A 16,882-nucleotide genomic window follows, 5' to 3' on the forward strand; every position below is an offset into this window, starting at 1 on the left:
GAGGCCTTGTTTACACACGTCTTCCGGCACTACGGGGTGCCTGAGGATATAGTGTCTGATTGGGGTCCCCAGTTCACTTCAAGGGTCTGGAGGGCGTTCATGGAACGTCTGGGGGTCTCGATCAGCCTTACCTCAGGTTTTCACCCCGAGAGTAACGGGCAGGTGGAGAGAGTTAACTAGAATGTGGGTAGGTTTCTGAGGTCCTATTGCCAGGACCGGCCGGGGGAGTGGGCAGCGTTCGTGCCCTGGGCAGAGATGGCCCAGAACTCGCTCCGCCACTCCTCCACTAACCTCTCCCCCTTCCAGTGTGTATTGGGGTATCAGCCGGGTTCTGGCTCCTTGGCATCAGAGTCAGACCAAGGCTCCTGCGGTGGACGACTGGTTCCGGCGCGCAGAGGAAACATGGGGCGCCGCCGCCTTTTTTTTCTTGTGATTAATCACATTGTCTGAAATCATTCAAAATACACTGAAAACATACCAAATACATAATCTATACAGCTAAAAATAACAATGCAATGTTAAAACAAGTCGACATGAGGTTAAAGAAAATTTGCTTTTTCAATTTGCCTAATTTTGCTAAAAGTTACATTAGACAAAATCAACATTAATATTCTTGTAATTTTTTTGTATGAAAAAGTCTTAATTTACAGCTTAATTTGAGCAAATTCAGAATTTGCGATGAATCGCGATGAATCACAGCAAATCCTGCGTTTCAATCAATTATTTTTTAAATACCATTTGACAGCCCTAGTTAAAACCTGTGCTGTTCACTGTAAGGCATGTGTGTGTGTGGTGATAGAAATGCTTAGAGTGATGGACTGCAATTACCAGAAATACTATTGTGTGTAGTTTCATTAACCGATTCAACACAATACACCATAATTGTGGGAAGTGCACATGACAGATTGAAAGGACTAATTTCTGCCCATATTTGCTCTACAATTTATGGCAGTCAAAGTTAATTAGCTGAACGGTACAGTGAGTACAGTAACCACAGCGAGGGTTCAGAACGTGTGTGACCCCTCCGTATTACAAGAGGGACAGATAGAAATTGTGTCTGTCCCAAATGGAACCCTATGCCATATATGGTGCACTACTTTTGACCAGTCCAATGGCCTGATCAATTGGACACGGGTCAAAGTAGTATACTATATAGGGCATAGGGTTCCATTTGGGACAGACAGAGACAGACAGACAGTGTCATAGTCTAATTGCACAAAGGGAACAAACAGACCCTGTCGTCTGCTCTGTTTGCTTCCTGGGGGCTTGACAACAGCAATATAAAAATGTAAATATTGGGTTTTGCTGTGTGTGTGTGTGTGTGTGTGTGTGTGTGTGTGTGTGTGTGTGTGTGTGTGTGTGTGTGTGTGTGTGTGTGTGTGTGTGTGTCGGCAGGCAGGCCTCTGAAGGCACAGGTGGAAAATATGATCCTAGGTGCCACACTGTGAACCACATGGCCCACACAACATGGGGGCAAAGAGGAGCACTACACTGACCTGGCACAGACTGGCTATGCTTGGACAGTTGACAACATGACAATGTTAGCTTGAGTTATCTGGGACTGAGAGCACTCTACTGTATGTCCCAAAAAAAAAAAATCAACAACAACAGCTGAAATGAGACAAATAGCAGTTAAATCTGTAGTGAATAACAACCCGTTGTAGTGTGAACTAAGACACACTTGAGATCAAACATTAACACATTGAATGAAGAAGAACCCAACAGAGAGATTCTATGAATGCTCAATACAAATTTGAACAAAAAGGCATATCTGAGAACATTCCTTCAATTTTTGTATTACAGCCAATGTCCAAAACATTGTCATTGCGGGATGCCAGATTAAATGGATGTATTTTTTTACCATAAATTAATTATAGTAGATTATATGATGCTGCTATGCTACCTATGTCTGCTATGAGCAGAAGTAGTGCTGGGAAGAAGCTTGTCTCCATCTGGCAGCAATAAAGGTTTTCTAGAAGTCTGCAGCTATGCTTAATCTTTGTGCTCCTTCTTGTGCCCCGAATGAAAGGTTGTACCTATCATGTCATTTCAAATCAGAATCATATTTCGACAGAGAGCGACACAAGCCAGGCTGTTGAGCAGAGTATACAGTCGTGGCCAAAAGTTTTGAGAATGACACAATATTAATTTTCACAAAGTCTGCTGCCTCCGTTTGTATGATGGCAATTTGCATATACTCCAGAATGGTATGAAGAGTGATCATTTGAATTGCAATTAATTACAAAGTCCCTCTTTGCCATGGAAATGAACTGAATCCCCCCCAAAAAAATTCCACTGCATTTCAGCCCTGCCAGAAAAGGACCAGCTGACATCATGTCAGTGATTCTCTGGTTAACACAGGTGTGAGTGTTGATGAAGACAAGGCTGGAGATCACTCTGTCATGCCGATTGAGTTCGAATAACGGACTGGAAGCTTCAAAAGGAGGGTGGTGCTTGGAATCATTGTTCTTCCTCTGTCAACCATGGTTACCTGCAAGGAAACACGTGCCATCATCATTGCTTTGCACAAAAAGAGCTTCACAGACAAGGATATTGCTGCCAGTAAGATTGCACCTAAATCAACCATTTATCGGCTCATCAAGAACTTCAAGGAGAGCGGTTCAATTGTTGTGAAGAAAGCTTCAGGGCGCCCAAGAAAGTCCAGCAAGCGCCAGGACCATCTCCTAAAGTTGATTCAGCTGCGGGATCGGGCACCACCATACAGAGCTTGCTCAAGAATGGCAGCAGGCAGGTGTGAGTGCATCTGCACGCACAGTGAGGAGAAGACTTTTGGAGGATGGCCTGGTGTCAAGAAGGGCGGCAAAGAAGCCACTTCTCTCCAGGAAAAACATCAGGGACAGACTGATATTCTGCAAAAGGTACAGGGATTGGACTGCTGAGGACTGGGGTAAAGTCATTTTCTCTGATGAATCCCCTTTCCCCTTTTTTGTTTGGGGCATCCGGATAAAAGCTTGTCCGGAGAAGACAAGGTGAGCGCTACCATCAGTCCTGTGTCATGCCAACAGTAAAGCATCCTGAGACCATTCATGTGTGGGGTTGCTTCTCAGCCAAGGGAGTGGGCTCACTCACAATTTTGACTTAGAACACAGCCCTGAATAAAGAATGGTACCAACACATCCTCCGAGAGCAACTTCTCCCAACCTTCCAGGAACAGTTTGGTGACGAACAATACCTTTTCCAGCATGATGGAGCACCTTGCCATAAGGCAAAAGTGATAACTAAGTGGCTCGGGGGAACAAAACATCGATATTTTTGGTCCATGGCCAGGAAACTCCCCAGACCTTACACAAATGATGACAAACTCCAAGCAATGATTATGCAAGAATGGACTGCCATCAGTGGCCCAGAATTTAATTGACAGCCACCGGCCAAACTGAGCAATTGGGGGAGAAGGGCCTCAATACTAGGGGTCTATGGGTCTGAATACTTTCCGAATGCACTGTACATGTATATAAGATACAGTATATCCCATAACTATTCTAAAGGACCAGAGTGCTTGTCATATTATTATTATTTTAATTTTAATCTACATATCAGGAACCATATAGGCCCAAGTATGGAGCCTTGTGGGACACGACATTATATTATTTTGGCTCCGATAGAATTCCATCAATATCACAGACTTTGATATTATAAAAAATATATATTTTGTGTTCATATTTAGTGCATGGTGACCAACAACTTTTCATCAAACTAATATTTATATCCTGAATTATAACACAAATTGAATGGCTGCTATTTGTTAGGTGTCCCAATATGTGCACTAGATGAGAATGTAAATCCATTAAAGCAGAGAGAGCCCCCACAGGTTAATCTATCTATCTGATAAGATCTCTGGAGACAGTGGATATACGTATAATGTATATCTGTAGTCCCACTCGAGAGAGGAGAGACTTCATGTTACATATATGACCTTGTGTGTCAACAGATGTGTTGTATTGATCTGGTCCCTATACAGCCATCACCCACAACATATGGAGAAGATATACACATCAGCAGTCAGAGGCATTAGCAGACTATAGGGCCTCAGCATGGGGTTAGATGTCCCTGTCAATCCTGAACTCAAGATGAAAAGAGATGAGAGATGGTTGAAGACCTTGGTCTGGGAACATGTGCAGTGCCTTCAGAAACTATTCATACCCCTTGACTTATTCCACATTTTGTTGTGTTACAGCCTGAAATTCCAAATGTATTAAATTGATTTTTTTTGCACATTTATTGAAAATGAAATACATAAATATCTAATTTAAATGTATTCACACCCCTGAGTCCATACATGTTAGAATCACCTTTTGCAGGGTTTATAGCTGTGAGTCATTCTGGGTTAGTCTCTAAGAGCTTTGCAAACCTGGATTGTACAATATTTGTACATTATTATTTTTTTAATTCTTTAAGCTCTGTCAAGTTGGTTGTTGATGGTTGAAGAAAGACATGTTCAAGTCTTGCCATAGATCTAAATGCAGATTTAAGTCAAAACTGTAACCAGGCCACTCAAGAACATTCAATGTTATCTTGGTAAGCAACTCCAATGTACAGTGCCTTGCGAAAGTATTCGGCCCCCTTGAACTTTGCGACCTTTTGCCACATTTCAGGCTTCAAACATAAAGATATAAAACTGTATTTTTTTGTGAAGAATCAACAACAAGTGGGACACAATCATGAAGTGGAACGACATTTATTGGATATTTCAAACTTTTTTACCAAATCAAAAACTGAAAAATTGGGCGTGCAAAATTATTCAGCCCCTTTACTTTCAGTGCAGCAAACTCTCTCCAGAAGTTCAGTGAGGATCTCTGAATGATCCAATGTTGACCTAAAAGACTAATGATGATAAATACAATCCACCTGTGTGTAATCAAGTCTCCGTATAAATGCACCTGCACTGTGATAGTCTCAGAGGTCCGTTAAAAGCACAGAGAGCATCATGAAGAACAAGGAACACACCAGGCATGTCCGAGATACTGTTGTGAAGAAGTTTAAAGCCGGATTTGGATACAAAAAGATTTCCCAAGCTTTAAACATCCCAAGGACCACTGTGCAAGCGATAATATTGAAATGGAAGGAGTATCAGACCACTGCAAATCTACCAAGACCTGGCCGTCCCTCTAAACTTTCAGCTCATACAAGGAGAAGACTGATCAGAGATGCAGCCAAGAGGCCCATGATCACTCTGGATGAACTGCAGAGATCTACAGCTGAGGTGGGAGACTCTGTCCATAGGACAACAATCAGTCGTATATTGCACAAATCTGGCCTTTATGGAAGAGTGGCAAGAAGAAAGCCATTTCTTAAAGATATCCATAAAAAGTGTTGTTTAAAGTTTGCCACAAGCCACCTGGGAGACACACCAAACATGTGGAAGAAGATGCTCTGGTCAGATGAAACCAAAATTGAACTTTTTGGCAACAATGCAAAACGTTATGTTTGGCGTAAAATCAACACAGCTCATCACCCTGAACACACCATCCCCACTGTCAAACATAGTGGTGGCAGCATCATGATTTGGGCCTGCTTTTCTTCAGCAGGGACAGGGAAGATGGTTAAAATTGATGGGAAGATGGATGGAGCCAAATACAGGACCATTCTGGAAGAAAACCTGATGGAGTCTGCAAAAGACCTGAGACTGGGACGGAGATTTGTCTTCCAACAAGACAATGATCCAAAACATAAAGCAAAATCTACAATGGAATGGTTCAAAAATAAACATATCCAGGTGTTAGAATGGCCAAGTCAAAGTCCAGACCTGAATCCAATCGAGAATCTGTGGAAAGAACTGAAAACTGCTGTTCACACATGCTCTCCATCCAACCTCACTGAGCTCGAGCTGTTTTGCAAGGAGGAATGGGAAAAAATGTCAGTCTCTCGATGTGCAAAACTGATAGAGACATACCCCAAGCGACTTACAGCTGTAATCGCAGCAAAAGGTGGCGCTACAAAGTATTAACTTAAGGGGGCTGAATAATTTTGCACGCCCAATTTTTCAGTTTTTGATTTGTTAAAAAAGTTTGAAATATCCAATAAATGTCGTTCCACTTCATGATTGTGTCCCACTTGTTGTTGATTCTTCACAAAAAAATACAGTTTTATATCTTTATGTTTGAAGCCTGAAATGTGGCAAAAGGTCGCAAAGTTCAAGGGGGCCGAATACTTTCGCAAGGCACTGTATATTTGGCCTCGTGTTTTAGGTTATTGTCCTGCTGAAAGGTGAATTTGTCTCCCAGTGTCTGATGGAAAGCAGAAGAAGGCTCCTGCCATGGAGCTGGAGGTTCAGGACCGTGGACCATCGCCTGCGCTGCAGCATACTCCTTGCCAAAACACCTCCCGGTATCTCTCATTACCTTCCTCTATCGACTCCCACACAGGCTCTGGTTCACTCCCCGGCTCCGCCGACCAAACCGTGTGCCACCCCCCCCAAGACAAATTGGACTGTTTTTTGGGCTTTCTATGTGGCCGCGAACCCCAGAATCGTCGCTGTACTCCCTTCTCTCCTTCAGTCTGCTTTTGTGTCCTGATTTCCTCCCAAGTCCAGGATGTCTTCTTCTCCTTTATCTCCTCCCAACCAAGCCCAAGATAACCTCTCCTCCCAGGCACGCTGCTTGGTCCTGTTGTGGTGGGATCTTCGTAAGCATACTCAGACCAAGGCGCAGCGTGATATGGGTTCCACATATATATTGGTGAAACGCCTTAAAACAATAAAGAGCAAACGAAACTAGACGTTCTGGAGTGCTCATAGGCAACAATACAAAAACAAGATCCCACAAAACACAGTGGGGAAATGGCTACCTAAATATGATCCCCAATAGAGACAATGATAAACAGCTGCCTCTGATTGGGAACCATACCAGCCTGACAGAGCTTGAGAGGATCTGCAGAAAATAATGGGAGAAACTCCTCAAATACAGGTGTGCCAAGCTTGTAGCGTCATACCCTAGAAGCTATAATAGCTTCCAAAAGTGCTTCAACAAAGTACTGAGTAAAGGGTCTGAAAACGTAGGTACATTTTATATTTCCGTTTTTAATTTGTAATACATTTGCAAAATTTCTAAAAAGTTGTTTTTGCTTTGTCATTGTGGGGTATTGTTTGTAGATTGATGAGGTGGGAAACGCAATTTAATCTATTTTAGAATAAGGCTGTAGCGTAACTAAATGTGGAAAAATCAAGGGTTATGAATACTTTCCGAATGCACTGTAGACCCAAGAACCTCTGTGGTGCAATTAATTCCCCAAAACTGAGGATAGACTGACAAGTAGCAGTGACAGAGGACCTGACGAGCTAAGATCTGCCTCACAGTCTCAGAGTCTTGGGAAAACAGGATATTTTTGAACATCAAATTAACACTTCAACACCCTACATCTAACAACCCACTAGTGAACTGGCCAGAGAAGTCATATCCCTCTCACAGGGACTGAACCTCATGGAAGGATATCTAGGACAGAGTGAAATAAAAGAGAGCATAACATTTTATGAAGTTAAATTGCATTTTGTAAACATTCACTGTGTGTCAATCTAAATCTTGTTGTTTTCTTAGACATCCATCCAATAAGAGGCATTTGACAAATACAAGTGTTTAACATGCTATCTAGTTTAAATGCTTTGGCCAGGAGACAGATTTAGTAAACTTCTACTGTTCTCCTTGCCTAGGTCAAGACACCTAGTACTGCCAAAGTTGTGGGTTCAATCCCAGCAGGAATCACATACACGTACTAAATACAGTCACCTCAGGCCAAGGTCCAATCACAGTAAACAAGGCCAACGAAAGCAAAGCCAGGGGTCTCAAGGTCAAGCTATTGTAGGAGCCTCTGGGCAAACACAACGCTTCAGTAGGTTTACATTACATTTTTAATTCACTATGAATATTATCTGTGGTGAGTTGATGCATTTAGTGTTTGAAACTGTGATATTAAAAGTATTGCCTCTCAATGATATGAGAGCATCAGATAAATAAGTACAAGAATTTAGTATACTATAGCTACTTGAATATGTTCAGTACCTAAAGAATACCTGTTATAACTTAATATTAATTTCTGTCTATCAAAACAACATAACATTGCATTTCTTTGAACATTGGCATAACTTCAGCATGTCAAATATATAGGCTACTGTGAGTCATATTTCAAATGATCATTGAAATTGAGACCACTGTACAGATCTGATCTGCTATCCCTGGGCAGAACAGAATCTCAAACCCAGTCAAATAGACAACCTCCAGCGAATCAGACATGTGCCTGTGGTTTTTTTGGCAGTTTTGTTGGAGCATTTGGTAGTGGCCATAGGGGGTTATTAGACTGATGCTTTCTGGGTAATGAGAGTGCTGGCTTAATAACATTAGCTTGGATCACACATAACCAAAAAGTATTGCCCGTAAAGATTATTAAGCAAAATGAAACCCAATCTGTTTTGCACTAAGCAATTGATGCTTTTGAGAGATATATACTGTACAAAACAACAACAACCCAAAAATAACATGAAAGGGATGGATATCTAGTTCAAACTCTCCATATGTTTAATTTTTTTTCATTTTGTTTTGATGAAACTGTTTCATCTGATCAACCATTTGGACACATTTGATTCTATGTTTGAAGTCTGTGCACAAGAAAAATGGCTACAACCCCACCCCCCTCTCCATTGAAACTGATAAGGCAAGTAGGGCCTCCTATACCAGCCCATGACGATTACACGTTGTCCCATGTATCCATCCTTCAGTGTGGAGATGCAGATGGCGATGTGTGAGTATCATTTACTTGGACATGTTCTAGGTCTGCTCCCCAAATGACACCCTATTCCTTACAGTGTATATGGCTCTGGTCAAAAGTAGTGCACTATGAGGGGAATAGAGTGTCATTTGGGATGCAACCTAACTGTCCACATGAGCGCCAGATGCCCTGCTTTAGGTGGTCACAATAGTCGGCCAGCCGGCTGGTCAGAGACGGAGTCTATTACCGACACATCTGTTACACATAACTTTCTGGCAACAGGCACTTTCTACATTTTTCCTAACTGGTTTAGTGATTTTATCTTCCGTATACTTTGGCCGAGCGGCCAACAATAAATAAAGAATTCTTATTAGGCTATTGGCTGGCTAAGCTCTTCAAGAGGCAGCACATAATATCATTTATTTACAGCAATATAACACAAGACCAAGTAAGATCTTTCTGCTTCCAGAATAATATTTGGTAACCTAGACCTACATCATTTCACCCCAAAATTGAAATTTACCCTACAGCATGGGCTGGCCATTGAGTGTCACTCCCATGTATGTCACCATTGACAAAGGGGATTGAAACTGATTGAGACTGCTGTGTAACATAGTTTGAAACCCAAATAAGTAAAATATCAAACATTAACGTTTTGAATATTGATAGGTTTAAAAGGCTAACTGTTATGATAGGTTTAGTAACAGTCAATAGGCCTATAAGCCTACATTACATACTGTGCGAATAATATGTAGACTATAGTATAGGCCTATGCAAAATTAGCTAAATATACTTTGTTTTATAACAAAAATACATTTTATAACGTTTTTTTTGTTAATGTCTGTATCCATAGAGCCAAGTATGTTTACTTCATGGCTTGCAATTGATAGGCTGTCATTGATGTTGCACCTTTTCTTGGTTCAGCTCCCGTATTAAGGAGTCCATCTTATCTGGAATCTAACCTACAGATAAATGAAACACGTACAACCCTCTTTTCTCAAATACCTTTGTGTCACTTCTTACAAGCCATGTAGGAAATGTCCGAAATTCACGAATTCATGGGGGGATTCTGTTTCACTAAAGCCAAGAAACGGTTAGCTATGTCTTCATGTGAAAATATTATGTTTTATGATTCCCCTCCCTGTCTGATGTAGGCTATGTTTGTCGGCAAGCGGCACTGGTAGAAGAAACAGACCCCGTCTGCAATTGTCATGGATAATGGTGAAACAGTGAGCTCACCTGTAGGGGTCTCTGGCTGAATAAGACTCCATGTCACCCTCGTCGATGACAGAAGGACGTCGTGACTCTTCTTCCCTATTTGAAATATCCCTCTCACTATCGGTTCGTCTGTGTCGTAATCGGTGTACTGTTTCTCTGGCTGTTCTTGTTCTTGCTCACTCGACTCCTCCGCGCAAAGCTGTGCAGCTGAGAACGAGCGTTTATCGGGTTGTTTTGGTTGTTGCGTTCTCTCGTTCTTCTTCCCACGGTTTCCTGTACTCACGGGAGACCGCGGTGGCGTCTCACTCAACTCCTCATGGCTCTTTGACAATGCGTCCCCTTCATTTATCGATTTTCGAGGGGACTCAAACATTTAAAAACGTTAACGGTAAAGTCTTATTCCACAATGGTGCCTGCTTTGTAGGCTATTACTGGGTTGCTTGCATGGGCGCGTGCCCGCGACGGTAAGGTTATTATGGCAGGTCCAACAGTTGAAACTTCCCACTCTGTCTAGTTATGTGGTTATGACTAGATGGTATACAGTTTATGTCAGAATTGACCAGAATTGACTTTTGCTACAGGTTGGGATAATTAGCGTAGCAGGTTATGAGAATTAGGTTAAGAAAATGGTTAGGGTTAGCTAAAATGCAGAAAAGTTCACTTTTGACGTAAATGTGACAAACTGTAATCAATCTAGCCATGACCCCTCTGCCTACTTCAAGTCACCAGGCTGAGCGCAGCCCGTAAAATGTTCCTCCGGGGCACGCGCCCACAAGGAAGGTTCTGAAGAAAATCTCTGTCAAGAGCCTATAGGATATAACGTATGGTGTGTTTATATTTCATCCAGCCAACATGCTAGTCATTAGACCATCGTTTGTATCATGCTATGGTTCATTTCTAAATTCGTTTACATGCTTGGCCTATGCACCGAATCCAAAGAGCTGGTGCGTAAAGTTTGAGTTACGCACAGGAATGGATTTCTATTTTTCAGGACCCTGTCTGTCCTGTCCATTATGTCATTGACTTTACCTCAATGTTGAAGGTTTACGAACTAACCAAAGTAATTATAGAACAGTGGCCTTTATAGGTCTTTAATTCAATAAAATATCCTGGCATATCCTACTGAGTAATACGGGTATAAGACTACATACCTAGACAAGGCTAATGCGCCAATATCCTTAGCAGCACCATGGACAGTTCCTGATTTAACAAAGGAACCCTGCATACCCATTCATAAAGTTACAGATGACACAGGGATGCCAGTTTCCCAATTTGACATAGTTTACAGCCAACCGACTTGGATGTCTCTCAAATAAATAAAAAACGGTGTGCATTTATGAAATACATTTATGAAATACAAAATACATAATACATTTGTATTTTGGGGACACACGATTTACAGATTTCAGGAGTACACACATTGATTTCATTTTTTCATTTTATTATTCCAGTTTAAAGCATGCTGTGAGTGTTTACTTCCATCGAAGATGTATGCTTATAATCAAATGATTAAACTGTTCAGTGAAGATTCTAATATTGAGGAAGGACGGATATCCAAGGAAACATCTCTAATGGTTATTCAACATGAACAGTGAATAAAGAAGCACCATTCAGAATGTATATCATGAAGTTGGTTCGCTGCATAGTGTTTTCCCTTATAATATAAGTATTGGGTTATAGATGCAGCCAGTGTGTTCATGCATAAACAAGATAATTTTCATAAATTAAAAACCTCCCCAGCAGAAGTAACATCTGTGTCTTGCTCGGTTTGCATACGAGATGGTGTTCTTACTAAAATAGCACCCTATACCCCTCTATACTTGTGCAGGGCTCATAGTGCTCCGGTCAAAAGTAGTACACTATATATAGGGGATAGGGTGTCATTTGGGAAGAAACCATGGTGGCATGTGAATGCCCCTTGACTTACTGCAGCTATTCGTGGCATGGCAGAAAAACGCTCGTTTTGTCCTTCAGTATTTGATATACAACGTTAGGTAAATAAATGCTGGCTAAGGGGATGTGCTCATTTTCACTCATATAGCCTAGGCCTAAATGTTAATCACAAATGGATGTCCTAATATTTCTCATATCAAGATGCTTTTAATTTCATGCATCTACAATTCATAATATAGCCTAGGACAATATAGGATATAATGATTTAGTAGCATATCCTTATGGGCAGAGAAATAGTCACTCTCCATGCGTAAAGATTTGACGGAAACCCATATTTTAGAGAATGTGTCAATAATTTGGACATCCAAGAAGTGTCGAATGTGGGTTTCAACGAAGTCAAGGTTATTGTGCGACCAGGCTGAGGGACTGAGGGGAAAGCCACTGAAACTAATTGTGCCTTAACTCTGGTTTTTGACAGATTTAGTCATAGGCTATACGTTTTCATTTAGGTTTTTATACAATTTTATCATTATAAAGAACCATATAGTTGATGATGGAGCCACACCTGTCAACGTAATGTTGGCCAAATCAGTCCTGCTCAAAAGTAGCTATTTCTGTTTAGCTCCGTTATTGTCAACGCAGATGTAGGTAATCAATTTGAGCCAGTTTGCAACAGCAGGAACATTATCCTGCAGCAATAGGACATATGAATTATTATGTGGATTATAATTAATGGACATTGTTGTAGGGGTTGATACATTTTTCGTTAGGGCAAATCAAGTCTGACATTTCAAAGTGGAAATTACAAACTTAAGAATACTTTTTAAACCTAAAATAGACTACAGGTTTTCATTTTCTGTATAGGAAATTCTCAGCAACAAAGGAATGATCAAACTAAGATCCTACATCTGTCGATCCAGATAATAATTAAAGAAATTGTAGGCTACTCATTCACTTTATTTTACAATAATAATTGAGTGCGCCTCATGATATACATTTATCTCCACTGACTTATGTACACTTGAATCACATCGGAAGAGAGTTTAAAACTAAAAACAAAATGCAAATAACGAACATATGAGTATAACTCCATGGCACTCAGTCAGTCCCTATGAGTCCTGAAAACATCCTACATTATAAAATGTTTACAAACAATATACAGTCGGCACACATTGACGATAAGCATCATGCTGCAAATAGCTCTTCTGCACTGATTTGGACATGCATGCAATGGCGCAATAAGAAGGTGCCTGGTATGTTCCAAAATGTGCTGCACTGATAATGAATTTGAAGATAGGCCACGGTTGAATTTTGAAATGAAATAATAAGTAGGCCTACTTCGTTTTATGCAATGAGCATTTCCAGGTGAAGCGTTGTATACACAATTAGGCGTTTAGGATACTTTGCAAGTAGTAGGCCCCTGCGCATTATTAAACTTTTAAGTAGGCTATCAATGTTTTGGGGGAAATAAAGTTATCAATATTGTGCAACGTTGCATGATTTGCAGTAGGCTAAATAATTGCTAAGGCAACCGATTTGTATTAGCACTTGCCTCTGTATACATAACTTTTTTTATAAAACGGTTGTATCATATAAACATGACATAACACTATTTTATAAAACATTAACAACATGGAGTTGTGTGAAATGAAATACGACTCGACTTCATAAAAAAGCTATTCATAATTCTGTACAAAATCACAACAAAATAATTCAGTATGGGAGATGTACAATACTGGTTGAAAAATATAGAAATCTTTATTATTTATTTTATTGGCCCAAGTATTCGTTTAAAAATTGCATAGTTTTCCAAATTATTGCTTGTGATTTTGTAGCATGGATAATCAACACATTCTGAGTATAGTCACCACTATTTCCACAATGTGACCTATAGAAGCGCTATAGAATACAATACATGAAGTGAAAGAGAATATGCATATGTATCCGCACTTCTCCTAAAGGCAGTAACAACAATAAATACATAGGCTACATGATAGAATCAAGATGATAATAAATTGCTCTTTTGCATCAGTGGCACTAGGATATCATATCATGACGCACTCTTATCAGTCTTTGATGGTTTAATGTGTTCACGGATCATGAAATATAGCGTTAAGCTGAGCATTCATGACTCTCTCGTGATGAGTGTGTCCTTCGTACGACATAATGTTTTCCATCGGTATCTCACACCGCTGCGCAGAGCTCGCGTAAAGGGGCGCGTGCCCCTGTGGACCCGCCAGTCCCGCGGCAGCCTGGTAGTGCATTGTAAATGCGTAGTTCTTTTCGAACTCAGACGAAGGCTCGTGTTTGAAGGAAAAGTTCCCGTTGACACTCAGTGGTGGGCTTAAAGGTCCGTCGAATGATGGACTAGTGCAGTCTGTAAGCGGCAGCGCGGTCTCAAAGAACGGCTCCAGCGCACTTCCGTATGAATGGGGCTTGACGTGGAAGATGTGGGAGCTGTCCATTGTACCATATGGAGGGCTGGGAAGACCCGGGGTCTGGTAAGAATAGGGATGCGCGGCGAAGGAAGCACTTGCTGGTTGCATATGAGATGGTATCTCCTGTGTCTGCTCCGGGAGGAACGTTCTGGGGTTGAGCTGGAGACAGCCTGCCACTAGATTAGTAGTGGGCTGAGACAAACCCTTACACAGGGCCTGTACAAATGACATGATGTCTGGGCTCTTACCCGACCGCAAGATCTCTGACAGGGCCCAGATGTAGTTTTTAGCCAGACGCAAAGTCTCAATTTTTGAGAGCTTTTGGGTTTTGGAGTAACATGGCACAACTTTACGCAAACTCTCGAGCGCGTCGTTGAGTCCGTGCATACGATTCCTTTCGCGCGCGTTCGCCTTGTGGCGCCTCATCTTAAACCTCTGCATTCTGGCTTTTGTCATTTTCTTCTTTTTTGGTCCACGACGTTTAGGCTTTTGATCGTCGCCTTCTTCTTCCTCATCTTCATCTTCATCATCATCCTCATCCAGTCTGTTTAACCCATCCTCGTCGTCATCCTCGAGGTCCCCGTGCATGGATTCGAGTGCGCCGTTTTTCTTCTCCATATCCTGTTCATCCTGGGAGCCCTGACACTCATCAGTCCAGGTCGCAGAATCCTGGGGGTCTGATGACATCATGGTTTCTTCCGTGTAGGACTTAGTCATATTGGAAATCTGTCAATAAAAAAGACAACCGTGAGCAGACTCACTTAGGACATAATTTTCTACTTGACTAATAGCCTATTCAGCAGGAGTTCGTTTTGGAAAATGTGCATTATGCTATACTAATGTTTTCACTCTAAGTCAAACAAAAATAATTTTGTATCAGAAGAACCAATATTACGTTTGCAACACCGATGATTATATAGGCTATCATAAACGTCATCGGAATTTGAGAGCAAAATGTAGAACAGTACTTTGACAATTTGATGGAAAATAATTGTTGCAATTACGTTATTTTAAATCTCCAGTCAGTTGAAACATCTATGAAATGTCATCGCTGAGTTCAATCAGAATATCTGAATCCCTGTTTTCTTTTTGTAACAGGTGACATATGGTCACATCACCTATCATCTGAGCAGGTTTGTATCAATAAATAATTCACGCCTATTCAGAAAATCTTTAACTGTTAAATAACTATACTTTATGGCAATGTAACAGATAAATCACAGCACACAGCACTCCATGCAATTACTTTCACCCAAAGCATTTGCATAAATAAGTTATTGCATTATAAGATTGAGAAATAAATACCTATGTTTTGCAGAATTATCTTGTTATGACTCTGGCATGCCCCTCCTGAAGTGTGAGGTCCGGTGGAAGGATTGTAATGTGGCTGCGCCGACAGATGCTCGGGTTATATAGCGCTGCTGCTGATGCTGCGAGTGACTGACTGGAAGAGAGAGATGAACCTGTGTGTATATATGGCTGTATCCCTAATACCATCACCATCGCGTTACCCAATGACAGTCAGGAACAGGCTCCACCCACCCAGGCCTTACTCCCGGCACGCGCCATATGGTCCATCTACGTCAGGCAAAAACTGCCTCAAGTGTCACGTGATATGGGACCATTTGTGTTCGCCAGCGCTCTGTATTCCGCTCCTTTGTGGCCAAAAGAAAGTGGCCATCTGTCACCAGTTAGGGACTCCATAGACCTGTGTGGACCCGCAGGATGGATTAACTCTTTGGTGCGTAAGACATATTCAATCACTACCAATACTCAAGCCCAACCCATTCCCCACGTGTGTCCTCTTTACATGGTTTGATTTTATTAATCATGAATCTCATAATTATGGAATAATGTAATTTTGCACATTAGGATACTTTGGGGACATTGAACACACCTAACATAGCCCAATAAACACGTAAAGTCACGAAGGAAAGAATAAGGCCCTTGCTGGCAATATTAAAGGCCCCATACTGGCCTTTCATAACAACAAAAATAATTAATTTGGATCAAATGCATACTTTGCCTTTCTTTTTTTGCTCATTGCTGACTGCATCAGTGCTCCTCTGTAAGCGTTATTGTCCCCATCTCTAACAGTGCGTGATGTTGATTGGCAACAGTGGTTGTACAATCTGGACCGAGCTCGAGCTGCTGAAGTAATGAGCATCGAGTCTCCCTCTCTTTTCAAACTGCAGGTCGGCACGCGAGTCGCACGCGCACTAACAAAAGCATGTTTCACGGCTCACTGCCTCGATCCAACGACCAAAATCTGCTATCTTCTGTTCAATAATTCCCCAAAAAATCTACGTGTTGACCGTTGGACAGACAGCGTAACAAGTGGGGGTAAAAACATACAATCAAGACAGAACTGAACCACAAGACAACGATTGAATATTTAAGCAGAATAGTTATATGGTGGGACTATAAAATGAGTCCATAGGCTTAGAATGAGACCGATCTGCTGCACGAACTAAAACCATACGGACTGGACTGTCTGGTCATTCACAAAATGAGTAACTCTAGGCCTATAGCCTAAAATCTAACGACTGGGCATTTGGCTAGTCCTAAATGGAAATACACTCATAAGCACATCATTTGGGATGAATTGTCAATATCTT

The 16,882-nt window shown here is 41.3% G+C and overlaps 1 protein-coding gene across 1 annotated transcript; it reads right to left on the reverse strand.

Annotated features, from left to right (window-relative positions):
* Positions 1 to 11,262: 11,262 nt before the first annotated feature.
* On the reverse strand, positions 11,263 to 15,744 carry LOC110520317 (neurogenic differentiation factor 1-like). The gene is made up of 2 exons (XM_021597549.2): positions 15,570 to 15,744; positions 11,263 to 14,990 (listed from the first exon to the last, which is right to left on the reverse strand). Exon 2 carries the CDS (start codon positions 14,979 to 14,981, stop codon positions 13,917 to 13,919), a length of 1,065 nt encoding a protein of 354 aa, XP_021453224.2. The 5' UTR covers positions 14,982 to 14,990; positions 15,570 to 15,744; the 3' UTR covers positions 11,263 to 13,916.
* Positions 15,745 to 16,882: the final 1,138 nt, after the last annotated feature.

The sequence above is a fragment of the Oncorhynchus mykiss genome, chromosome 3, assembly GCF_013265735.2.
Source record: "Oncorhynchus mykiss isolate Arlee chromosome 3, USDA_OmykA_1.1, whole genome shotgun sequence".
In the NCBI taxonomy this organism is placed as follows: domain Eukaryota; kingdom Metazoa; phylum Chordata; class Actinopteri; order Salmoniformes; family Salmonidae; genus Oncorhynchus; species Oncorhynchus mykiss.